This window comes from Mustela lutreola, chromosome X (genome assembly GCF_030435805.1).
Source record: "Mustela lutreola isolate mMusLut2 chromosome X, mMusLut2.pri, whole genome shotgun sequence".
NCBI lineage: Eukaryota > Metazoa > Chordata > Mammalia > Carnivora > Mustelidae > Mustela > Mustela lutreola.
In genome coordinates, this window is record NC_081308.1 from 49,958,386 (window position 1) to 49,985,836 (window position 27,451).

The following is a 27,451-nucleotide window of genomic DNA, read 5'->3' on the forward strand; positions in this document are numbered from 1 at the left end:
CACATGAAAAAGTGCTCCATATCACTCGGCATCAGGGAAATACAAATCAAAACCACAATGAGATATCACCTCACACCAGTCAGAATGGCTAAAATCAACAAGTCAGGAAATGACAGATGCTGGCGAGGATGCAGAGAAAGAGGAACCCTCCTACACTGTTGGTGGGAATGCAAGCTGGTGCAGCCACTCTGGAAAACAGCATGGAGGTTCCTCAAAATGTTGAAAATAGAACTGCCCTATGACCCAGCAATTGAACTATTGGGTATTTACCCTAAAGATACAAACGTAGTGATCCAAAGCAAAGGGGCACGTGCACCCAAATGTTTATAGCAGCAATGTCCACAATAGCCAAACTATGGAAAGAACCTAGATGTCCATCAACAGATGAATGGATAAAGAAGAAGTGGTATATATACACAATGGAATACTATGCAGCCATCAAAAGAAATGAAATCTTGCCATTTGCGACAACATGGATGGAACTAGAGCGTATCATGCTTAGTTAAATAAGTCAAGCAGAGAAAGACAACTATCATATGATCTCCCTGATATGAGGAAGTGGTGATGCAACATGGGGGCTTAAGTGGGTAGGAGAAGAATCAATGAAACAAGATGGGATTGGGAGGGAGACAAACCATAAGTGACTCTTAATCTCACAAAACAAACTGAGGGTTGCTGGGGGGAGTGGGTTTGGGAGAAGGGGGTGGGATTATGGACATTGGGGAGGGTATGTGCTTTGGTGAGTGCTGTGAAGTGTGTAAACCTGGTGATTCACAGACCTGTACCCCTGGGGATAAAAATATATGTTTTTTATAAAAAATAAAAAATAAAAAATAAAAAAAGTTAAATACGGAGCTACCTATGACCTAGCAATTCTGCTACTAGGTATTTATCTAAAGGATATAAATGCAGTGATCCAAAGGGGTACCTGTACCTTAATGTTTACAGCAGCTATGTCCACAATAGCCAAGCTACGGAAAGTGCTGAGATGTTCATCAACAGACGCATGGATAAAGAAGATATGGTGTGTATACATACACACACTTGTACACACACACACACACACACACGATGGAATGTTACTCAGCCTCAGAAACATGAAATCTTACCATTTATATCTATGTGGATGGAACTAGAGGGTATTATGCTAAGCAAAATAAGTCAATCAGAGAACGAAAATTATCATATGATTTCACTTATATGTGAAATTTAAGAAACAAAACAGGATTATAGGGGAAGGGAGGGAAAAATAAAATGACATGAAAATATGCAGGGAATGATACCAATCTTTTGATACCGGTTGAGTCCTGATTTAGGACCGAGGATGTGATCTATTCTGGAGAATGTTCCATGTGCACTAGAGAAGAATGTGTATTCTGTTGCTTTGGGATGAAATGTTCTGAATATATCTGTGATGTCCATCTGGTCCAGTGTGTCGTTTAAGGCCTTTATTTCCTTGCTGATCTTTTGCTTGGATGACCTGTCCATTTCAGTGAGGGGAGTGTTAAAGTCCCCTACTATTATTGTATTATTGTTGATGTGTTTCTTTGATTTGGTTATTAATTGGTTTATATAGTTGGCTGCTCCCACATTGGGGGCATAGATATTTAAAATTGTTAAATCTTCTTGTTGGACAGACCCTTTGAGTATGATATAGTGTCCTTCTTCATTTCTTATTATAGTCTTTGGCTTATAATCTAATTCATCTGATATACGGATTGCCACTCCTGCTTTCTTCTGATGTCCATTAGCATGGTAAATTCTTTTCCACCCCCTCACTTTAAATCTGGAGGTGTCTTCGGGCTTAAAATGTGTTTCTTGGAGGCAACATATAGATGGGTTTTGTTTTTTTATCCATTCTGATACCCTGTGTCTTTTGACAGGGGCATTTAGCCCATTCACATTCAGGGTAACTATTGAGAGATATGAATTTAGTGCCATTGTATTGCCTGTAAGGTGACTGTTACTGTATATGGTCTCTGTTCCTTTCTGATCTACCACTTGTAGGCTCTCTCTTTGCTTAGAGGACCCCTTTCAATATTTCCTGTAGAGCTGGTTTGGTATTTGCAAATTCTTTCAGTTGTTGTTTGTCCTGGAAGCTTTTAATCTCTCCTTCTATTTTCAATGATAGCCTAGCTGGATATAGTATTCTTGGCTGCATGTTTTTCTCATTTAGTGCTCTGAAAATATCATGCCAGCTCTTTCTGGCCTGCCAGGTCTCTGTGGATAAGTCTGCTGCCAATCTAATATTTTTACCATTGTATGTTACAGACTTCTTTTCCTGGGCTGCTTTCAGGATTTTCTCTTTGTCATTGAGACTTGTAAATTTTACTATTAGGTGACGGGGTGTGGGCCTATTCTTATTGATTTTGAGGGGCATTCTCTGAACCTCCTGAATTTTGATGCTCGTTCCCTTTGCCATATTGGGGAAATTCTCCCCAATAATTCTCTCCAGTATACCTTCTGCTCCCACAATGCTCTAAAGCTAGAACTCAACCACAAAAGGAAGTTTGGAAAGAACCCAAATACATGGAGACTAAACAGTATCCTTCTAAAGAATGAATGGGTCAACCGGGAAATTAAAGAAGAATTGAAAAAAATCATGGAAACAAATGATAATGAAAATATAACGGTTCAAAATCTGTGGGACACAACAAAGGCAGTCTTGAGAGGAAAATATATAGCGGTACAAGCCTTTCTCAAGAAACAAGAAAGGTCTCAGGTACACAATCTAACCCTACACATAAAGGAGCTGGAGAAAGAACAAGAAAGAAACCCTAAGCCCAGCAGGAGAAGAGAAATCATAAAGATCAGAGCAGAAATCAATGAAATAGAAACCAAAAAAACAATAGAACAAATCAACGAAACTAGGAGCTGGTTCTTTGAAAGAATTAATAAAATTGATAAACCCCTGGCCCGACTTATCAAAAAGAAAAGAGAAAGGACCCAAATAAATAAAATCATGAATGAAAGAGGAGAGATCACAACTAACACCAAAGAAATACAAACTATTATAAGAACATACTATGAGCAACTCTACGGCAATAAATTTGACAATCTGGAAGAAATGGATGCATTCCTAGAAACATATAAACTACCACAACTGAGCCAGGAAGAAATAGAAAGCCTGAACAGACCCATAACCAGTAAGGAGATTGAAACAGTCATTAAAAATCTCCAAACAAACAAAAGCCCAGGGCCAGACGGCTTTCCGGGGGAATTCTACCAAACATTTAAAGAAGAACTAATTCCTATTCTCCTGAAACTGTTCCTAAAAATAGAAATGGAAGGAAAACTTCCAAACTCATTTTATGAGGCCAGCATCACCTTGATCCCAAAACCAGACAAGGATCCCACCAAAAAAGAGAGCTATAGACCGATATCCTTGATGAACACAGATGCGAAAATACTCAACAAAATACTAGCCAATAGGATTCAACAGTACATTAAAAGGATTATTCACCACGACCAAGTGGGATTTATTCCAGGGCTGCAAGGTTGGTTCAACATCCGCAAATCAGTCAATGTGATACAACACATCAATAAAAGAAAGAACAAGAACCATATGATACTCTCAATAGATGCTGAAAAAGCATTTGACAAAGTACAGCATCCCTTCCTGATCAAAACTCTTCAAAGTGTAGGGATAGAGGGCACATACCTCAATATCATCAAAGCCATCTATGAAAAACCCACCGCAAATATCATTCTCAATGGAGAAAAACTGAAAGCTTTTCCGCTAAGGTCAGGAACACGGCAGGGATGTCCATTATCACCACTGCTATTCAACATAGTACTAGAGGTCCTAGCCTCAGCAATCAGACAACAAAAGGAAATTAAAGGCATCCAAATCGGCAAAGAAGAAGTCAAATTATCACTCTTCGCAGATGATATGATACTATATGTGGAAAACCCAAAAGACTCCACTCCAAAACTGCTAGAACTTGTACAGGAATTCAGTAAAGTGTCAGGATATAAAATCAATGCACAGAAATCAGTTGCATTTCTCTACACCAACAGCAAGACAGAAGAAAGAGATATTAAGGAGTCAATCCCATTTACAATTGCATCCAAAACGATAAGATACCTAGGAATAAACCTAACCAAAGAGACACAGAATCTATACTCAGAAAACTATAAAGTACTCATGAAAGAAATTGAGGAAGACACAAAGAAATGGAAAAATGTTCCATGCTCCTGGATTGGAAGAATAAATATTGTGAAAATGTCTATGCTACCTAAAGAAATCTACACATTTAATGCAATTCCTATCAAAGTACCATCCATCTTTTTCAAGGAAATGGAACAAATAATGCTAAAATTTATATGGAACCAGAAAAGACCTCGAATAGCCAAAGGGATATTGAAAAAGAAAGCCAACGTTGGTGGCATCACAATTCCAGACTTCAGGCTCTTTTACAAAGCTGTCATCATCAAGACAGCGTGGTACTGGCACAAAAACAGATACCTAGATCAATGGAACAGAATAGAGAGCCCAGAAATAGACCCTCAAATCTATGGTCAACTAATCTTCGACAAAGCAAGAAAGAATGTCCAATGGAAAAAAGACAGCCTCTTCAATAAATGGTGCTGGGAAAATTGGACAGCCACATGCAGAAAAATGAAATTGGACCATTCCCTTACACCACACACAAAAATAGACTCAAAATGGATGAAGGACCTCAATGTGAGAAAGGAATCCATCAAAATCCTTGAGGAGAACACGGGCAGAAACCTCTTCGACCTCAACCGCAGCAACATCTTCCTAGGAACAACGCAAAAGGCAAGGGAAGCAAGGGAAAAAATGAACTACTGGGATTTCATCAAGATCAAAAGCTTTTGCACAGCAAAGGAAACAGTTAACAAAATCAAAAGACAACTGACAGAATGGGAGAAGATATTTGCAAACGACATATCAGATAAAGGACTAGTGTCCAGAATCTATAAAGAACTTAGCAAACTCAACACCCAAAGAACAAATAATCCAATCAAGAAATGGGCAGAGGACATGAACAGACATTTCTGCAAAGAAGACATCCAGATGGCGAACAGACACATGAAAAAGTGCTCCATATCACTCGGCATCAGGGAAATACAAATCAAAACCACAATGAGATATCACCTCACACCAGTCAGAATGGCTAAAATCAACAAGTCAGGAAATGACAGATGCTGGAGAGGATGCAGAGAAAGGGGAACCCTCCTACACTGTTGGTGGGAATGCAAGCTGGTGCAGCCACTCTGGAAAACAGCATGGAAGTTCCTCAAAATGTTGAAAATAGAACTGCCCTATGACCCAGCAATTGCACTATTGGGTATTTACCCTAAAGATACAAATGTAGTGATCCAAAGGGGCACATGCACCCGAATGTTTATAGCAGCAATGTCCACAATAGCCAAACTATGGAAAGAACCTAGATGTCCATCAACAGATGAATGGATCAAGAAGATGTGGTATATATACACAATGGAATACTATGCAGCCATCAAAAGAAATGAAATCTTGCCATTTGCAACAACATGGATGGAACTAGAGCGTATCATGCTTAGCGAAATAAGTCAAGCAGAGAAAGACAACTATCATATGATCTCCCTGATATGAGGAAGTGGTGATGCAACATGGAGGCTTAAGTGGGTAGAAGAAGAATAAATGAAACAAGATGGGATTGGGAGGGAGACAAACCATAAGTGACTCTTAATCTCACAAAACAAACTGAGGGTTGCCGGGGGGAGGGGGTTTGGGAGAAGGGGGTGGGATTATGGACATTGGGGAGGGTATGTGATTTGGTGAGTGCTGTGAAGTGTGTAAACCTGGTGATTCACAGACCTGTACCCCTGGGGATAAAAATATATGTTTATAAAAAATAAAAAATTAAAAAAAAAATGACATGAAATCAGGTAGGATGCAGACCATAAAAGACTCTTAATTATAGGACACAATCTGAAGGTTTCTGAGGGGAGGTGGATGGGGGATGGGGTAACTGGGTGATGGGCATTAAGAAGGGCATATGATGTAATTAGCACTGGGTGTTATATGCCACTGATGAATCACTGAACTCTACCTCTGAAACTAACAATACACTATATGTTAATTAATTGAATTTAAATAAAATATAAAAAAATTTAAAAATAAATAAAAGCTATGATGTCACAGCAACCTTAAATCCCATGCTCATCAATCCCGTGGTTTCTTCCCTCTGCAGCCTTATCTCATCTTTATCTATTCCACTTATATGAGGTTTAAAAACCTATAAAGGAATGCCACATAATATATAGGAATGCATACATATTTACAGAAATTATACAAAAATATGACAATGACACATGCAAATTCAAGAGAGTACAAAGAGAAAGAAGATGGAAGGAAGGAAAAGAAAGGTAAAGAGCAGAGAGATATTTACAGAAATTATACAAAAATATGACAATGACACATGCAAATTCAAGAGAGTACAAAGAGAAAGAAGATGGAAAGAAGGAAAAGAAAGGTAAAGAGCAGAGAGGGAGAGGAGAAAGAATGTATTTGTAATGAATTATTTCTTAGACTGGGTAGTAAGTACATAGGTACCCATTATATAATTTATGTATCTTTTTGAATGTCAAATATTTTTTTAAAGGTTTCATTTATTTATTTGACAGAGAGAGAGATCACAAATAGGCAGAGAGGCAGGCAGAGAGAGAGGGGGAAGCAGGCTCCCTGCTGAGCAGAGAGCCCCATGTGGGGCTCAATCCCAGGACCCTGAGATCATGACCTGAGCTGAAGGCAGAGGCTTAACCCACTGAGCCACCCAGGTGACCCTGAATGTCAAATATTTTATGAATTAAAAAAAGAGGGATAGATGAAATGACCTGTGGATCTGTGGAATGTAAGGTCTGATAAGTATCTCTCAGAGTGGTCTTTCAGCTCCTCCTTCTCTTAGGACTACTCTCAACTCCCCCTGATGGCACACTGTAGAGAGCAAAATGGACTCTCTTATGTCAAGCAGGGATCTGTGTCATGTAATGATGCAGGTAGTTAAATGTACTGCAGCTACAAGATATTGTTGGGACCAGCATCAGCTGGCACCCTAGAACTGATAATGAGTGGAACCAGAGGAGGTCTGCAGGGACCCAGAACCAATTAAATCCCTTTAAAAGGGGGAGAATTTTTGCAGCAAACTATCAGACTCTTGAGACATGAAGTCTCTATGTCTGACCACTTAAAAAAGGCAACTGCCACCAAAGGCTCTACCCGATTGATCTCTGACCAGAACCGAGATCCCTCACTGCTTGAACATAATAAGCAGTAAGTGCTGAGAGCTGACCAAGACCAGACTGAGGCCTTATCTCAATGGCACACCCACAGACAGACTTCATGTTTGGTTCATTAACTTCCTACACCTCTTCTGTTATTTGTTGTGTGCTTTGTCTTATGTCCTACCCTGTGTTGCATAAGTAGCCAAGTTTTATCACATGGTGAAATGTCATTGACTTTGGAATCCTAAACCTGCTTTATAATTGTGATTAACTTTATGACTGAATAAAGTTGACACTGGAAAGACACAACTCATGTGTGCACCTTCATAGCATGCCCATGACACACATCTATTCTTGGGACATGTGGTGTGACTAAGTCTGGCCGAGAATATCCTTTGTCTTGAGAGATGCCTTCTAGTAGCCAACTCATTCTGACCAACTTTCCCTCCTCTTTGTATATATTTGGCCTTTTAGACAATTTCACAGAATCAGAAATGCTCATTAATTTTTGTTAACATTATACAGTTTGGTTAAACTATTCCTATTCTGCTGAATTGTCTTACATGCCTCACTTTTCAACTGCAGGCTACTTGCAAAGAATTTGCCTTTGTAATCCTGACTCTTCACACTGCATGGTAAACTGGGTGTTTTGCTTTGTCTGGGGAGGGCTGTCTTTAAGAATTCCCACTGTAGCTGTGTCCATTTCAAAGTCCAAGGCTATGAAATACAGGTGTTGTTGAATTGATTTGCAAGAAACAATGCCTACATTGTTCTTTTTCATCCCATAATCACTGTGCATATAAATAAGCTGTGCTGAGTACAGATGAGTTCTGATTTGTTGGGTGTCTCTCGCATCAAGTTCAAAGGAGAGGAAAAAGTCAGCTATACAGAGTGGGCCAATGTTGCTCCAAGATTGATTCAGAGCCTGGGTTCCTTTTACCATACTCAAAATAGACAAGCTCAATCCTGGCCAAAAGGATGGGGTTGTTCCCACGCGCTGACTTCCACAGTCCTTAGGAACACTTTATGAGACGTGCATAAAAAGTGGGCCCTGTCAGTCCAATATAACTACAAAAGCAGGACAAGCTAAGGAGAATGGATTGATGTAATCTAGTTTGATCTCATAAAGGCCTGAAACATGGCTTAAAACACTTAATACAAATACACATAGACCTGGGAAGCTAGGTCCAAACTGTACAGCTAATAGGTAGGTAACCATTTGACTAGAATAGGTAGCCTTAACCACCCACTATTCCTAACTTCAGCCAATGAGGCAGGGAAACTGAAGGACTCCATAAAAATCTGTTTTTCACTCCTTTTTCTGCTTCTATTCTTGCTAGGACATCCATTCCTATCCCACTTTACACACGTTTTGTAATGCAAACAGCATATGTCCTCCTTATAAAGGACAGGAGTTAATGATTTCTCTAGAATAGGTAATATCTAAAGAAGGACCAGATGAGAATGACTGGACAAAGCTACCATGTGTGTATTTTAGACAACCATGGCTAGACCTCTCAATACCAAGGCCCCCTGGCTCCAAAGAATAATATCTGGGCCCTTGTCCTTGTTCTAACTGGTACCTAGATGCCTGAGAGGACAACTATATCAGAGCACCATCTGCAATAAAACCACCCAGACCCTGAACAAATGAGACTAACACCTTTCCTTTCTTAGTCTCCCAGAAACTCTGTATCTACTCTCTCTCTATCTTCAGGAATCTCTGCTTTCACATCCTGCTGGCTCATGGTTTATTTCCATCCTTTATGAAGCCAAGAACACTCTTGGCTGGTCCTACAGGATCCTCTTTGGGTCTTTGGACCCAGCCTGCCAGCATCACATACAGCTTTCTTTAACTCTGAGTTGGTGAGTCATAATCCTTGTCAGCCTTTACAATCTTTACTAGTTTCCCGAAACAGGAAAGGATGTACCTGATCTTGGAGCTAAATTAAAAACACCAACTGAAACGCCCATTATTTCTTTAGCTATTTAATGATAACAATAAACTTGAGAGAGTTCTGCTTCTGTGGTAGGAGAGTAGGACTAGACAAATGTGTGATTAAGGTTCTCCCTTTTCCTACTCTTTATAGCTCCCCAAAGTGTTGAATGTGAGTTTTCATGCACAAGATTAGTCATAAAGCCAAGTTTAGGGATGTGATAGGAATTATTAAGAATTACCTACTGTTCAAAAAATCCCATCAGAAAATTGTAGCCAAGGCCACAAAGCAGCATGCGACACATATGGAAAGAGTGTGAGTTATACAGACTCCTAGCTGCTTAACCTACTAGCTATGGCCTTGGGAAAGCCATTTTATCTCTCTGCACCTCAATTTTCTCTAAAAATGTTTGTAAACCTCAAATCTAAACATGCAATTTCCAGGTCATGAGGCTAGCCTTGTCTAATAAATATGGTCCTGAGCTTTCTTGGTCCCAGAATAATTTTTTTATTTCTTAATTTTTACTATTTATTTATTTATTTATTTATTTGATACACGGAGAGAGAATACAAGCAGGGGGAGTAGGAGAGGGAGAAGTAGGCTCCCCACCAAGTAGGGAGTCTGATGCAGGGCTTAATCCCAGGATCCTGGAATCATGACCTGAGCTGAAGGCAGATGCTTTACAAATGAGCCATCCAGGTGCACCCAGACTAATTTCTTTGGTAAGCCTTCAAAACTCCTTTGATGAACCTAAAAATCTCACTTTTTTCTTCCTGATCCATTTAAACTTTCAAAATAATTTAAATATTGTGACAAAAATAAATCAAAGCAAAAGTAACTAAATATTTTAAACTTTACATAGCTACCTCTATGTCCTTGGAAATTCCATTTATCCTTTCAGGGTGGGGGTGGTCGCAGATCTATACTTAGGTTCACACTAATGTGTCCTCCCTGCCCCAACAATACCTCTTATTCCAATCCAATTCCAGCCTTCAGGTCAATTTTACAGATTCTTCTTCCTCAAGTCTTCCCTGAAGGCATCTCTAGCTCAAGTTGTTGCAATTTCCCTTTTCTGAATGCTAGCACTGATAATGAAGACTCTTATAGAACTTATATTTGGCCACCACACTCCTGAGTTACATTAGTTCCATTTCACAACTTGTAGTCTGCTTATTAAGTTGTGCTGAAGTAGTATACCCTCCTTGCTCTTGCTTCACTCAGGGGCTTCCCAGGGAAAAACAGCTGACAAAGCCTCAGAAGTTTCTCTGCTCAGCTTCTGGATATGGCAGAAGAGGGAAAAAGCCCTCTGGAATCCTGGTTGTCTAAGGTATCATTGGGACCAGGCTGCCCAAATGCCACATGTTAATGGTGGTCTGAGTGCTTTCATAGGCACATGGTGAATAGGTGTCCGACACCACAGATGCTATTTAGGTCATCACAAATTCCTTGCCTAAGAGCGTGCCAGCTTTCCTATTTTTCCCTTACACTCATCCAAGCTGGAGGATATCAAGGGTGCCAGTGCTTCTCCAGAAGGTCCCTGGCAGTCTGCAGACAAGCGCCAAGCCTAGCCATGGATCCAGCAAGGAGCCTACTCCAATTCCTGACATTATATAATTCAAACAGTTGGGAGATAATTGAATTTGACTTCACTGGGTATTCATGGGGTTTAGTAAGACACTGCAAACATTTTGTATAAATGACAGATGCTGCAATCAGGGGAATGCAACTCTTAGGGACTGCAGTCTGTCTCACTTGCTTGTCAGTAAGGTCTTTTTAAGAGGGGCCCCAGTTACTGCCCACCCCTAGCCTTGACCACCCTGGGTTTTCTCTCCAGAGCCTGAGGAAGGCACATAGGGATGGGACTAGAATTATTTTTCTCATTATTTCATTCCAGCATCTAGAGTACATTCTTAATAACAGAATAATAACAGCAACAATGGTAACAGTTAACACTTAGCATATATCATATGCTAGACACTGTTCCAAATGCTTTTCATTTCCCTAGCTTTATTGAGGTATAATTGACAAAGATTATATATATTTAAGGTATACAATGTGATGTTTTGTTATATGTATACATTGTGAAATGATCACCACAATCAAGCTAATTAACATATATATCTCACATAGTTACTTTTTTGTGATGAGAACACTTAAGATGTACTTTCTCAGCAAATTTCAAGTACACAATATAGTATTGTTAGCTATAGGCACTGTATTGTATACTAGCTCACCAAAATCTATTCATCTTGCATAATGCAAAGTTTTCACCTTTTGACCAGTATCTCTCAATCTCCCAAATCCCCACCAGTCCCTGGCAACCACCACTCTGCCTTTATGACTTCAACTGCTTTAGATTCCACATAAAGTGAGATCATATGGTATTTGCCTTTCTCTGTCTTATTTTACTTAGCATAATGTCCTCCAGGTTCATCTGTGTTGTCACAAATGACAGGCACTACTCTATTTTAAAGGCTAAATAATATTCCACAATGTGTGTGTGTGTGGTTGTGTGTATGTGTGTGTGTGTGTGTGTATGCATGCATCACATTTTCTTCATGCATTCATCCCTCAGCAGCTAAATGCTTTGCACTTATTAACAGATAATCCTCACAACAATCCTACAAGTTGGGTACTGTTATAACCTCATTTTATGAGGTACTATAGTTAGAACAGTTAAGAAGCTTACTCAGGAACCAAAGCTACTAAATGGTAGAGTTGGGCTTTGAGTCCAGACTACCTGGCTCAAAAATCTGTGCTTGTTCAACTATTGCATATACTGTCTCTCTCAAAAGAGATTTGCTGAATGAATAAATAGTAACACCAAATATGCAGTAATTAAAAAATACCAATAGCTAACATTTACTAAATACTATGAGCCAGGCACTGCAACTATATTGTTTCATTTAACCTTCACAACTTCTCTTCTCTGTAGAACCATTATGATTTCCATTCTGCAAATGTGAGGCACAGAGAAGACACAGCTCATGGGAAAAGTTGGTACCTTTCTGGCTGGCCCTAGAACCTATGCTCTTAATACTATAATTCACTGCTTCCCACTACCTTAGGTGGTCCTCCTCAACACATTCTGAGATGAATTCTATCATCAGTCTGATTTGGCGCTGAAGAAAATATGAACATAAAGTTAAAAAAAAAAAAAAACTGGCCCAAGGTTAGAGACAGTAGAGCCTACAGCCCAAATGTTCTGGTTTCAAATCTGCATTTCTTTTCTGCTCTTTCCCTAACCTCTGTTGCTATTGTTACATTTCTGAGTCCCGAATCACTCATCCTCCAAGTCTGGCCCTTCAGTACATGAAGAAATGGCCCAATGCAGAAAGTTCCTTGAACAGAAGAAGTCTTCCCTCCAGCATTGTTATACTCTATTTAGTGCCTGATCCTCCTAAAATACAATGGAACTAACATAAATAACTAGTAGTTATGAAACAGAGGACAACAGAGTATGTCCAGGAGGGTATAATTAAAAACAACGGATACAGAGAAAAAGCTGTTTGGGACAACTTCAGAGGTGTAGAATATTAGTGGGTGACTGAGGAGAAAGGAAAGGGGATTTCCACCTCTCCTCTGGTGGTGGGGGGGAAGGAGAAGAAAAGGAAAAATTCCCCAAAGCAGCAAAATAATTTCCAATATAATCATCTCTGGAAGAAAATAACAAAACACATGCATAATTAAAATAACAGGACAATAAGATGCAGTGGAGCAGAGACAGCCATCACAGAAGACAAGAAGAAAGAGAACAAAGAGTCTTATTCTATATTTTTTTAAAGGAAAATTGACAAAGAGGGAAAAATAGCAAAAGTTAAAGAAGGAGTCACAAAATTAGAAGCCACTGGTGTTTTTTCCCACCTACTATAATGACCACTTTATTGGGAGCTGGGGATAATGGAGAAGGAGGGTCTGATGCTCCTGAGGTGCCCATCTCCCATCTCCCTCAAGAAAGAAGGGTTTGGGGTTACCTTCTTGCAGAGAACCATCTGGTGGTCAAACAGGAAGAAGACCCGCTGCTGGTTCCGGCCATAGGGCTGGTAGATCCAGGCCATTTCCCCAGTGTAGATCAGTTCCGAGCTCCTGTCTAGGATGTCCTCACCCTGGGAAGAACATGTGATAGTGAGAGGGAGCCAGGCAGAAGGGATGGACCTGTCACCTGCCTGGAAGCACTAAAAACTGGACATAGACTGGGGCAAGAGGAGTACAAAAAAGGCCTGGTGGGGAAAGAGGGATAGAGAGGACTCCTGGGAATCCTTAGGCTCCATGAGTGGCAAAGACCCATACTCTTGTTCACCCTTGGGTCCAATGAGCCCTACTACTCAGGACTGCTATATTCCTTCTATGCCAGTTGCTCTCTAGCCCAATAGGCACCAAGGTTCATTCTGGTTCTATGAGATTTCTCTTTTACTTTCCTTGTCTTTTTCTCTATTAATTTCTCTTTCTGCATCAGTCCTTCATCCCAGATCTATTCTTTTAGTCTCTTTCTTATACCTGAAGAAGAAGCCTAAGGAAATAATAGAAGTCTCTCTGCTTTCCAAAGGAGTAAAAAAAGGGGACAAGGGAGGGCAAGAAGGAGACAATGATAGAAAGAGAAAAAGAGAATACATTCGGTCTCTTAAAAATTTTTTTCTTCTGTCAATTTATTAAAATACATTGATTAAATAGGAATAGGAAATAGGAAACTTCACAACCATATTATTCATAGCCTGAAACCACTCCTCTTCTTGCTGTATAGTCAGACAGAAAAAAAAAAAAGTACCAACACATCTGACTTCTAGCTAATTCAGTTCTTCAATTTTACAGAGATTCTAAGGCCCCCTTTTCACAGTAACTCTGCTAGGTCAGAGGTACATGGGTTATATGTCAGATGCCAAGGCAGATTTGGCACCTGTTCTCAAGAAGCTTACAGTCAGGAGGAAACTAATGCAGGTTGTGCACAGAACTCTTGGAACATGAGGCAAACTACACCAAAGCCCTGGGCACAGGGTGTGTTCCAGGACCTATATAAAGATAGGGATAAAAATCAGTAGTCCAGGATGCAGGAAAATTAATACTAGCATCAATGGGGTACCTGGATGGCTCAGTCAGTTGAGGCTCTGACTCTTGATTTTGGTTCAGGTCATGATTTCAGGGCTGTGAGACCGAGCCCCATGTTGAGCTCCATGCGGGGTGTAGATCCTGCTTGAGATTCTCTCTCCTGCTCCCTTTGACCACCCTGCCCCTCTCTAAAAAATATATATTAACACCTATGTGCATCAGACATTTACTTTTGCTCTATTTCTTCTGAGGTATACAAGAAGCCTGGGAGGTGGTCTTACTCTCACTTTATAGTCCAAGAAATGTCAGGTGATCAGCTAAGATCACCCAGCTCATTAGCTAGATATCCATGACCCAAGCCCAATTCTGTCACTCCAGAAAGTATACTCATTCTTGCCACAATATTACACTGTCTTTAGACCAGTCAGTCCCTTCCTGGCTCTTGGTCTCAGTTTTTCCAGATGTTAAATGTGGTACATGACGATGATCTCTAAGGTCCTAGCCCTGATACTCCAAAGTTAAGATCTCATCTTTGCATCCCAAATTTTCAAGTCAAGGTTAGAGATGGAGATCCCTGCATTAGCCCTATAAATAATTAGGACAGCCTAGACAGGCCAGTGGGCCAAAGAGAGGGGTAGCTGGAAATGGTATTCTTTAGCATACTACTTTTTCCAGTCTAAGTGATGAGAAGGAAAAGGGCAGCTCAGTGGAAATATTTTGTAATAATATAACCTCAAAAAGAAAGCTCACAGATACTGTGACTCCAGTTTCCATTTCAGGGGTTCCTTGGAACTTGAGTAAACATTCATCCTCAAAGGGCCCACATACTAACACAGAATTTCTGGGAGAAGAAGCTCTTAGGGTGAGAGATTTGTGCAGGGCTTTTCTGTTATATGTATGGGAAGCTGAGAGTGGTACCTGTCTGCCACATCCCACCCTGAGACAGGCCAGGAAGATGTGCTACAGTCCATTTTGGATATATATAAAATGAAAGAAAGCCATAAAAACAGGCTAAGCCCAAACAAAGTTGGTCAAGATGACTTTTTTTTTTTCAGGATGACTTTCAAAGTTACAACCACTGTACCAGCCAGGAATATTCCTATTGTAAGAACTTGCAACACATAACTCGGAAAGGAAAGGAAAGGAAAGGAAAGGAAAGGAAAGGAAAGAAAAGAAAAGAAAAGGAGAGGAGAGGAGAAAAGGGAAAGGGAAGGAAAAGGGGAAGGGAGAGGAAAAGGAAGGTGAAGGGAAGGTGAAAGGAAGGGAAGGTGAAGGTGAAGGGAAGGGGAAAGGAAATGGAAGGGAAAGGTAGGGGGAAGGGTAAGAAAGAGAAGAGTAAGTAAAGGGAAGGGAAAGGAAGGAAGAGGAAAGAAAGAGAGGAGAGGAAGAAAGAAAACACCCTTATGCTCATCAAGTTGATTGATGTCACCTCTCTGTGTGCCAGTTTCCTCATCTTCATTTTTTTTTTAAATTCTAAGGTCAATTTTTATTTCTACAAAAAAGGTAATCAAAAGAGTATAAAAGGCATGTAAAGTATATTACTGAGTGAACTTCAAGTGGAGGTGAGTCTGCAAAGACTGTGAATCTAGAGGGAGATGGAGGGCCATCTTGTTTCTGGGCTGGCCAGCTGCTCTGAAGGAAGAGATCAGCAGACCACTGACAACCCCGCACTGGTGCTGGCTATAGCCAAGTCCTGCCAATTGCAGACAATCTGAACCCTGGAAAGGGTCAAATTGTGCCTAGGGAGGATGATAGTGAGCTGCACTATATTTCCTTATCTTCAAAATGCATTCCCTACACTGACTGGCATCTTTAAAATGAGGGTAATAACAGTACCAATATCATATGGCTGTTGTGTAGATTATGTAAGTTAAAACATGTAAAGTGCTTAGGAAAGTACACTTCATACTGTAAGTTCTCTTGATTATCATTGTGCATTCTATATCCTATGTCACATATTCCCATTAATACTCACAAGAACCCAATGAGGAATGTACTGCTATTACCCCCAAAACTAAGATCAGAGGAATTGGAAGTAAGTTGCCCAAAGAATCCAGAATCCAGAATCCAGGCCAGACTCCCTCCAAAGCCACCAAAGAACAGTATAATGATAATCCTTAGTGGAACAACTAGCTACCTTGAAAGATTTATGAGATGAGAATCTCCGAAGACTTGGGTTCTGGGCCCAGTCACCAACTCACTCTGTACCCTTGGGGAGTAGCTTAAACACTCTCAATCTATTTTCTCAATTGAATAATGGATAATACAACAGTTCCTGCTTGTTTCACTTCACATGGCTGCTTGAGGCAAAAATCAGATCATACAAGGGAAATGGCCCTCTCAGAGTTCAGATTTCTCACCCTTTGCCTCTTCCACCACACTTGCACCATATATTTACTTTGCCTTGCCCCCAAAAGTACAATACCTTCCCATTGCCACCTCCCCTATGTACATGCTGTTTTCTTTCATTCCTCCAGGAATTTGCACATACTGTTCCCTCTGCCTGGAACATATTTGCCCCAGTGTAAAACCAAGGCCACTCATTCATCTCAATAGCCCAATGTCCAACACCTCATTCTAGTTATAGGCTGATTTTTCTGATGTGAGGCTGTAGCCTAAGCAGATCTAGGGAAAGAAGAACAAGGGAAATACCCTACTTTTCATATAGTTCATTTTCAGTGCTGCCTATTCACAGGATAGCAGGGAAATAACAAATCCAGCCAGCTTTACACTTGATCTCCTGGTCCCAGAAGTATGCCTCATCAAACTACCTTAGCTTTTTAAATAGATGTTTTTCTGTTTCTATGATGTTGGGTGTCTGTGTTTCCTACGACGTTTTGGATTGAATTATCCAATGGTAAACTGGAACTGGTCTTTGGGTATTACACAAGCGGGCTGTTAGGGGAGTGGTGTCACCACAATCATATACAGTCAAATTCTCAAACATGAGCTACAAATTTGGGCTCATGGTAAAAATTTCTGGTAGGGGGGGAGATTAAAAGGAAGCTTCCAGGGATATGTTCCTTTTCATTTACTTTCAAGTGGATCTAATGAGTGTGAAGGGTAGCAATGTGACAGCTCAACCAACCATCAGCATCAGAGAAATTAGAAATGTAAATTTCCCTAAAATTATAGTCTATAAGAACAGATTCTTCTCCCTGTTGCTTTCTCAGCCTCTCTAAGGTATGGATTATTACTTTAATGTATGGATGATACTCTTACTCATCCATTTATTTTTTAGGAGCCCTGGGCAGTGGGACAGAGCAGAGGGTACTTCATGAACTCTAGTTCTCATGGGAGGGGGGTGGGCAGGGAGCAGGGTTGATAACTAGAGTTGAAAAAAAGAAGTCCTGAATATTTATGGAATAAGTTGAAGTAGGGTCAGGTCTGGATATAAAACAAGGCCTCCTACTCTCTATTCAGATATTCTGATTTACTGAGTAGGTACCAATTGCCTGTATGCTGCCAACCCTCAACAATCTTTCCCAATTCTCCTTCAAAGTAGATTAAGCCCTGAAGGTTTCCCCTATGACTCTTCTTTTTAGTTTGACAAATAAAGCTGAAATTATCATGTTGATGCTTTGGCAGCCACCCTATTTGTTCAGACTTCTGGGGGAAGGCAAGAAATCATTTTCTTGATTTGCAAGGCTTGTCCACAGCAGCCCTCAGCAAGCTGTGGGACCTTTCTTTGCTTGTGCAACTGCTTGGACAAGTAGAACATACAAAGAACCTCTATCAGGGAACCAGTAAGGTTTGGCTACTTATGTCAATAGCTAGCAAGTCATGGAGTGGATATGTCTTATTGCCTTTTCAGGGTGGTCCTTCAGTACTCATCAACCTTTAGCCATACTATGGTTTGGATATTTCCCCCAAGGAATTCTTACTACCTGCTTATATATGGACCTTTTACTGCATAAACAAGTCCCTGCAGCATCACCAAGGAAAGCACCTGGGGTGTGGGAAGCAGAAGGTTGAAAAGAGTATGTAGGCAGCAGTGAAAAGAATACCACAGAGAGAATCTAGAGAACAGATTAAAATTTTAGCTTTGTGGTCTTGGTCAAGAATAGGCTTCTCAGACTTTCACCATCATTACAACATGTGTGTGTGTGTGTGTGTGTGTGTGTGTGTGTGTGTGTGTCCCTGGACAGAATTGTTGATGGGGAGAGTGGTCTCCTAAAAGCCCTGGTGATTGACATTCTAGAAGTCTTGAAGACTAGATATGACAAACATAAGACACTTTAGGCCTGCCCTCTCAAATGTACCCACCAGGGTTAGATGGAAAAAAGCTTCCTCTAGAGCTAGGACATTCCACAGTGAACCCAGAGTCTGAAAAAGGAACCATAAGGAATTTTTCTTCTTACCAAATTAGATGAAGAAGGACTTCACCAAGTAGCAGGGTGTCAGGGTTATACATATAGGCTCAGTTGAGATTAGCATGATTATGCTAACAAAGGAGGCAGAGAGTAACTATTCTCTCATTGATCCTGGCTCAAAATTGCCACTTTGTTTCCCATCCCCCACTTCTAGACAAAAGCATATGAAATTCTTTCTTAGATGCTGAGTCTTTAAATCATAGTTCAGAGTTTTTGAGTTTGGTATTAATAAGGTTCCCTGGATAAGGCAAAGAATTTCAAGCTATTGCTGGTCCTCCATGGCTCTACCTTCAATTACTGGAGGCTCAGAGCATATGGAGGAATTAGATCTCGTAGGCATAGGAAGAGGGAAAATGTGCCAGGGAATATGAAAACAACGCTTCTGGGAACCTCCTTTTACAGAGAACCCTGCAGGAGTAGAGAAAAAGAGGCCTGATAACCAGACACAATTTCAGAGTCCCTTGGAGTTGATGGGCTTGTTAGAGGTCATTTAATCTAGCTTTTTGCTTTTGATCAGGCAACTAGCCAAAGTAAGTCAGATACAAGGGAAGAAGAACCATGATTCCCTAGTAAGTCTGGGCCAGTGTTGGTTTCCTCTTAAGAGCAACAGGGTCTCTTCATTCCGTTTTCTTCATCTCAATCACTCCTGTTTTCTACTCTTACAGCAACATTATCCTTTAAAGAAGACTAAAAAATATGCCAAATGCTCAGAACTGTGGTCTTTAACAGCCATCTACATTAAGAAGGATCAGAGGTAGCAGAATAAACAAAAGATGATTTTTTTCTGGACTTAAGTAAAATAGCTGTTTGCAAGGCTGATGCTTAATCTTCTTAAAATGTGCTACTGCTTGAAATGCTAGGGAAAAACTACCTCTCAATCACAGGAAATGATACCAGAATTGAGGCAAGTGGAATAAGGAACTGGTTCAACTTCTACACTGTGACTATGAAGCTTAAGATTGCTCTGACCACTTCCTGATAGCATGACCAGCCTTTCCATCTTGGTTACGTTAGCCTTACAGACTGTCAGATTTCACAATCTGCATCTGAGAATGTGAAATGCCATGACCCCTGGTTCTCTTGGTGGGCACAAGAGATAAACACTAAATGGTGTACTCAACACACCTACCTGTGAGGCTTTATAATTCACAGCTCTGTTTCTACTGAACAGAAACCCAAAGAACCTCAACAGAGCAGTGGCATGAACAGAAGCAAAATCTCAATTTATTTGTTAGATTGTATATAGCTTTTGCAAGTGAGTGTCTAGGAAATAAGTCTTTAGTGATCTCATTCACTGAAGACTTTCTGAGTTCAGAGAAGTGGCTGTTTCCAATGAAATAGGAGGCTTTCGGGAATTATTTTTATAAGCAAATGATAAAAAACAGAATTTGGTCTGTCAATTCGGCAGGAATGATGACCTCAGCCTCAAGGGTGCAAGCTTGGGTAGACCTAGTAAATGTGTCAGGGCAAGGTAATCTCACCAATGGAAAAAAGATGTATGTTGGTTGGCCTGCACCAGAGAGAGAACCAACTTTATATTCTGTGTCTGGGAGTGAATTAGTACATACTACTTCTTAATCAAGTGTTCACCTGGAGGTGATAAAACTCCAGGACTGGAAAGGAGCTTAAAAGTATATTGAGTCGATCCAATTTGTTTTCCTGGCAACACCCAAAGAGATGAACCTTTCTTTTCTTAACGAAGTGTTGCCTCAAAGATTTTTCCAACCTTCTTAGAAAGCTACTCAAATACACCTCTCATTAGTAGAAAGTTTTGCCTTGGCTCTAAATCCTTTCTGCTGCTCTTTAAATTTAATTCCTTTTCATCCATCTTTGTCTAAGATGTGATATTCTAGCTAAGCTATTCAGACTCCCCAGTGCCCCTGTTCATGAGGATCCTACCTCCCAATCTAGGACAGACGCCTGCCACTGGGCAATCTTGTCAATATTCTCCAAACGCCGCTTGCGCTCATTGATCTGCTGAGTCACATTTCTCATGACAGCCAGAGCAGCTGCCACATACCTGTAGTCACTGTGAAGACACAAAAGTACAAGTTAGATGTATCAATGTGTTAGAGAACCAATGTGTTGTGTGCCAACCCTAACATCTAGTCTTCTCTTCCTATTTAGTAACAGAGCCCTGATTTTCAGATGGAACCCATGCCACATTGAGTAAAATATTACATTTCCTATCTCTTTACAATAGTGGGTGATTATGTGATGAGTCAAGTGATATGCAAATAATAATTCTGGGTGGAGATTTTCAGAAACCTCCTTTAAGGAAGATAGCATATGCTTCTTTAGCCCTTACTCAATTTTGATGCTTGGAATGTAGATTGATGGTTGAAGTTCCAGCAGTTATCTTGGACCATAAGAAAAACTCCCTACTCCTAGGGAGAGATAACAGAAAGTTGGAAGGAGCCCAAGTTTTTGATAACCACTGAGCTACCACAGCAGTCATGGACTGCCTACCTGCAGACTTTTTTTTTTTTTTTTATCGTAAAAGGGAAATAGACCCCTATCTTTCTTATAGCTCTATTTTTAAATTTTTTTTATTTTTTCAATGTAACAGTATTCGTTATTTTTGTACCACACCCAGTGCTCCATGCAATCCATGCCCTCTCCAATACCCACCACCTGGATCCCCCAACCTCCCACCTCCTGCCCCTTCAAAACCCTCAGATTATTTTTCAGAGTTCATAGTCTCTCATGGTTCACCTCCCCTTCCAATTTCCCTCAACTCCCTTCTCCTCTCCATCTCCCCTTGTCCTCCATGCTATTTGTTATGCTCCACAAATTGACTTTCTCTGCTTGACTTACTTCACTCAGCATAATCTCTTCTAGTCCCGTCCATGTTGCTACAAAAGCTGGGTATTCATCCTTTCTGATGGAGGCATAATACTCCATAGTGTATATGGACCACATCTTTCTTATCCATTCGTCCGTGGAAGGGCATCTTGGTTCTTTCCACAATTTGGCGACCGTGGCCATTGCTGCTATAAATATTGGGGTACAGATGGCACTTCTTTTCACTACATCTGTATCTTTGGGGTAAATACCCAGTAGTGCAATGGCAGGGTCATAGGGAAGCTCTATTTTTAATTTCTTGAGGATTCTCCATATTGTTCTCCAAAGTGGCTGTAGTGGCTGTACCAACTTGCATTCCCACCAACAGTGGAAGAGGGTTCCCCTTTCTCCACATCCTCTCCAACACATGGTGTTTCCTGTCTTGCTAACTTTGGCCATTCTAACTGGTGTAAGGTGGTATCTCAATGTGGTTTTAATTTGAATCTCTCTGATGGCTAGTGATGATGAACATTTTTTCACATAGCTCTATTTTCTTATCCAATCTGATATAATCAGCCACGGATCAAGAAGGGAACCTTATACCTGGCATGGTCCAGAGCTTTGCCATCTCTTCTACTGCGTATTTCTAGAGAACTCTACCCAAAATCACTGTGAAATAATATCTACTCTTTTCCTCCAGTACGATATACAGATAGGATGTAGCACAGTGGTTAAGAAAAGACTCTGGATCTACACTCTTTGGCTCAGACCCTAGTTTTGTCACTGAGTAGTGGTCTTTGGCAAGCCTCACTGACTCTCCCAATGACTCAGTTTATTCATATGTGAAATGGGAGAATTATAGGAGGGTTTGTTGAGGGTTTAATCATCCACATAAACTGTTTTACTTCTGGCCTATAGTAAATGTTAGCAGTATTATTAGTACAAATAAAACATTTCTCTAGAACAGACACCACATGGGTTACCTCTCAAAACCTCTAGTCTCAGAAGTGCAACTTTAGGCTCAGTTTCCTGGGACTTTGGATGGCCTACTTGTTAAAGTTTATATTGTCCTTCCCAATTTTCTCTGCTTGTCTGATCTGACTTCCAGTCAAATTGCCCCTATGAAAAGCAGATTGAAAGTGAGATCCCAGACATTTGGTGGAGTTACAATAGACAGAGAGGGCAAGAGGATGAATTATGATTCAGTCTTAACTAATCTTTCCTTAGAAAAGCTAAGCATGCTTTGTGGTCATTAACCTGCTTACTGTCCCAGCACTAATTAGAAAAAAAAAAAAAAAGGAGGAGAAATACATACACAGCAATTGTCTTTTTCTTTCCTAATACACTGAAGTGTGGGGTGGTTGAATAATAAGAGGCACAGAGAAAGCAGCAGTTCTAACTGCCAGGTCAGACACCATGTAGCACTTCCTCTTAGATGGTCTCCTGTGTTCTGTGAATACCTGCCAGATCATAGTCTTTAAGTGCTACTAAATTTTATCACCTCCAGTGGTAGGATGCTCACTGTACATCCTAACCAGTTTATTCTGTCTCAAGACAACTTAAATTAAAAAAAAAAAAAAACTCTCTTAAATTCTTATTTATTCTGAGCCTTAATAAATGTTAGTTATTAAAAGTTTTTCTTCTGGACCCAACTGCTGACTTATATTGAACTCATGGTTGACTAATGCTTCCTAAATCTCTTTAAATTATGCTGTCTAGGTCACCTAGGTGGCTTGATGTGTTACGTGTCTGCATTCGGCTCAGGTCATGATCCCAGGGTCAGGGGATCAAGCCCCACATCAGGCTCCCTGCTTAGTGCGGAGTCAGCTTCTCCCTCTGCCCTTCTCCCTGCTTTCCTGCTCTCTGAAATAAGCATATTTTTAAAATAGCCTGTCTAGAAGCTGCATCTCTCTAAGCTGTCCTTGAACTCTGTCTCCGTCTTGATTTCTTAGACCAAACTGCAAAACCTTACGTTTGTTCTTTTATTTTTATTATTTTTATTATTTTTTTAAAGATTTTATTTATGTATTTGTCAGAAAGAGAGAGAGAGAGAAAGCGAGCACAGGCAGAGAGAGTGGCAGGCAGAGTCAGAGGGAGAAGCAGGCTCCCTGCGGAGCAAGGAGCCCGATGTGGGACTCGATCCCAGGATGCTGGGATCATGACCTGAGCTGAAGGCAGCTGCTTAACCAACTGAGCCACCCAGGCATCCCACCTTACGTTTGTTCTTTTTTAAAAAAATCAATTAGTCAATATATGGTGCATCATTAGTCTTTGATGTAATGTGCAATGATTCATTAGTTGCATATAACACCCAGTGCTCATCACATCATGTGTCCTCCTTAATGCCCATCACCCAGTTAGTTACCCCGTCCCCTAACCACCTCCCTTTCTGCAACCTCAGTTTGTTTCCTGGAGTCAAGAGTCTCTCATGGTTTTTCACTACCTACCTCCCTCACAGCCAACACAGTATGGCAGGCAGAGCTACCAATGGTGGTATTCTCTCACAAAGGGAGAGTCCAGTGTTACCACATTTGGATTCAAATCTGAAATTTGTCCAAGGCTCCGGAAACTGAAGCACATGACCATTATTTGCTAAAGAAACACCATCAACTTAAAAATGAACCTAGGGACTGGTCCTAGCTTAGCATAAAGAAAACCAACTGACCCATACCCATGGCCTTTTACAACTAGGTCTGGAAGTCAGCTCCAAGAAAACCAGATAATGGAGTCAAGTGAAAGTAGGAAGTGGGTCTAATGAGAATTAGGCTGAAAGCTAAGGGAAACTGGACAACAGTCTTCTTTCTTCTTAGAAGGTTCAATCAAGAAGAAAGCTGAATGAGTAAAAGATCAGGGATTTAATACTAATTAAAGGCAGGCTATAAAAAGGCTGAGGGCTCTAGGTCATAAAGTAAAGCATGTGAAAGAGTAGGGGGGTGGTTCACTCATTGCTGGAGATGACTCTCAGCATATACTTCACTGGTAGGCTTATTTGCTGGTAGGTCATTTCCATTCAGAGAGAGATAAGCTTCTTGGTCATTTTTGGGTTGGTTTTCTCTAAAAAAAACTACTGAAAAATTAAAAAAAAAATAAACTTCAGAAGAAGTCTTAAGTCTCTTTACTCCCCAGTCATGCTCTGAGTCTGCAGAATAGGCACAATAGGGGCACCTGGGTGGCTCTGTGGGCTAAGCCTCTGCCTTCAGCTCAGGTCATGATCTCGGGATCCTGAGATAGAGCCCTGCATTAGGCTGTGTGCTCAGCAGGGAGCCTGCTTCCCCCTCTCTCTCTGCCTGCCTCTCTGCCTACTTGTGATCTCTGTCTGTCAAATAAATAAATAAAATCTTTTTTTTTTTTTTTAAAGAGAGAAGGCATAGTTGGGATGAGCCAGAAGAGGGTGGAAAAGACTAAAGAATACCAGAGATATAGGCTTGCAGAAGAAATCTAAAGTCAGTACAAGTTATGCAGGCTGTTACTAGGATATTGAATCTATCAAACAGAGCACAATAGACAGCTGAACAATTATTCCATCTAGATTATTTCCCTTAGATAAACCTAGGGCTAAGGACCCAGCTAATCTCCCTAAAGGCACGGTGTTAAGTTGTGCCATAATGATAATGCATACTGATTTTTTGTGCATTGTGATTCCCATGTTTATAAGAAACTCTCACAAGCATTCCTTTGCTTTACACATAGAATAACCCTGCGAGGTAAGCAATGATATATTGCCATCCCATTGTGCAGAGAAGTTAACAGAAGGAAGCTCAAAAAAGCTAAAGGACATGTGTTCTCAATAAAGACCAACATGTAGATGAGGCTCTCCTAACCCCTACTTTCTTTTTTCTTTTACCTATGGTCCTGGGCAGTATATTTGAGGAGCTCAGCCAGTTGTAAGGGATACTTGCAGATCTTCTGCACAGGAGTCAAAAGGAAACCATCAATAGCAATGTCGATCATCTGCTGCAAGAGGCGACAGGCCTCAAAGAAGTGCTGGTAGCGGCTGTCCTTCATTAGTTTAGAGAGTTCCATGCAGGCATCCAGGTGGTTGTTACAATATTCAGAGTATATCCAGAATCCATCTTGCTATGAACACAGGAAAAATGGAAAGAAAAATAAATTTACTGATAATTCCAAAAAAAGTTTTGGAGAAATGAAAAAACAGATCTTGTCCTTACCTAGAAATATTAAAATGGTAACAATGTGAATCTTTCCTAAATTGATTCATAATTTTTATAATAAAATAAAGAAATTATTTGGGAAGTAGACAAACTATAAACATTTGTATAGAAAAATATAAGTAGGAATAGTAGTGAAATTCTATTAAAAAATGGTAATGACAGAACACCGCTCCTCACAAAAGTGAAAACACAGCAATAAAATTCTGGCACTGGATTTTATTTTATCTTTTCAAGTTTTTATTTTAATTCCACTTAGTTAACATACAGTGTTAGTTCAGGTGTACAAATATAGTGATTCAGCAATTCCATACATCACCACCCAGTGCTCATCAAAACAAAGGCACTTCTTAATCCCCACCGTCTATTTAACCCATCCACCCACCAACCTCCTCTCTGGTGACCATCAATTTGTTCTCTATAGGTAAGAGTCTGTTTCTCGGTTTGTCTCTATTTTTTTTTTCCATTGCTCATTCATTTTGTTTCTTAAATTTCACATATGAGTGAAATCACATTGTATTTGTCTTTCTCTGACTGACTTATTTTACTTAGCATTGTATCTTCCATCTCCATCTGTCTTTGCAAATGGCAAGATTTCATTCTTTTGTGTGTGTGTGTGTGTGTGTGTGTGTGTGTGTCTGTCTGTCTGTCTTACACACCACATATTCTTTACCCATTTATCTATTGATGGACACTTGGTATGTTTCCATATCTTGGCTATTGTAAATAATGCTGTCATAAATGTAGGGTTGCATATATCCTTTTGAATCAATGTTTTTGGAATTTGGGGGTAAATATCAAGTAGTGTGGTTATTGGATCTTAGGATAGTTCAATTTTAACTTCTTGAGAAACCTCCACACTTCTTCCACAGGGGCTGCACCAGTTTGCATTCCCAATAGTGCAAGAGCATTCCTTTTTCTCTACATCCTAGCCAGCACCTGTTGCTTCTTGTGTTAATTTAGCCATTCTGAAAGGGGTGAGATGGTATCTAATTGTGGTTTTGACTTTTGCTGATGATGAGTGATATTGAGCATTCTCTCATTTGTCTGTTGGCCAACTGTATTTCTTTGAAGAAATGTCTGTCATGTATTCTATCCATTTTTTTAAATTGGATATTTTGCCTTTTGGGTGATGAGTTGTATCAGTTTTTTACATAATTTGAATACTAACCCTTTATCAGATATGTCATTTGCAAACATCTTCTCCCATTCAGTAGGTTGCCTTTGACTTTTGTTGACTGTTTCCTTAGTTTTGTAGAAGCTTTTTATTTTTATATAGTCCCAATAGTTTATTTTTGCTGTGGTTTCCTTTGTCTCACGAGACATACCTAAAAAAGTTTCTATGCTGATATCAGGGACATTATTACCTGTGCTCTCTTTTAGGATTTTTATGGTTTCATGTCTCACATTTAGATCTTTAAACCATATTAAATTTATTTTTGTTTATGGTGTAAGAAAGTGGTCTAGTTTCATTCTTTTGCAGGTAGTTGATCAGTTTTTTGTTGAAGAGACTGTCTTTTCCCCATTCGTTCCTGCTTTGTCAAAGGTAACTAAACATATAATTATGGGTTTATTTCTAGGTTTTCCATTCTGTTCTATTGACCGATGTGTCTATTTCAGTGCTAGTACCATAAAGTTTTGATTACTATCACTTTATAATTTAATGTGAAGTCTAGAATTGTGATAACTCCAGCCTTGCTTTCCTTTTTCAAAATTGCTTTGGCTATTTGAGGTCTTTTGTAAATCCATATAAATTTCAGGATTATTTGTTCTAGTTGTGTGAAAAATGTTGTTGGTATTTTCATATGGATTACATTAAATATGTAGATTTGTTTGGGTAGTAGAGACATTTTAACAATATTCATTCTTCCAACCCATGGACATGGAATGTTTTCCCATTTATTTGCATCAT

At 40.0% G+C, this 27,451-nt stretch overlaps 1 protein-coding gene across 9 annotated transcripts in view; it reads right to left on the minus strand.

The window, feature by feature from the left end:
* ARHGEF9 (Cdc42 guanine nucleotide exchange factor 9) overlaps positions 1-27,451 on the minus strand; it is a 213,002-nt gene that overhangs the window by 44,173 nt on the left and 141,378 nt on the right. For all 9 annotated transcript variants that reach the window (XM_059157426.1, XM_059157432.1, XM_059157431.1 and 6 more), the window contains 3 exons: positions 25,215-25,447; positions 20,486-20,615; positions 13,145-13,276 (listed from right to left, as the gene is read on the minus strand). In XM_059157426.1, the coding sequence (XP_059013409.1) occupies positions 13,145-13,276; positions 20,486-20,615; positions 25,215-25,447 (495 nt within the window). The remainder of the gene's footprint in view (positions 1-13,144; positions 13,277-20,485; positions 20,616-25,214; positions 25,448-27,451) is intronic.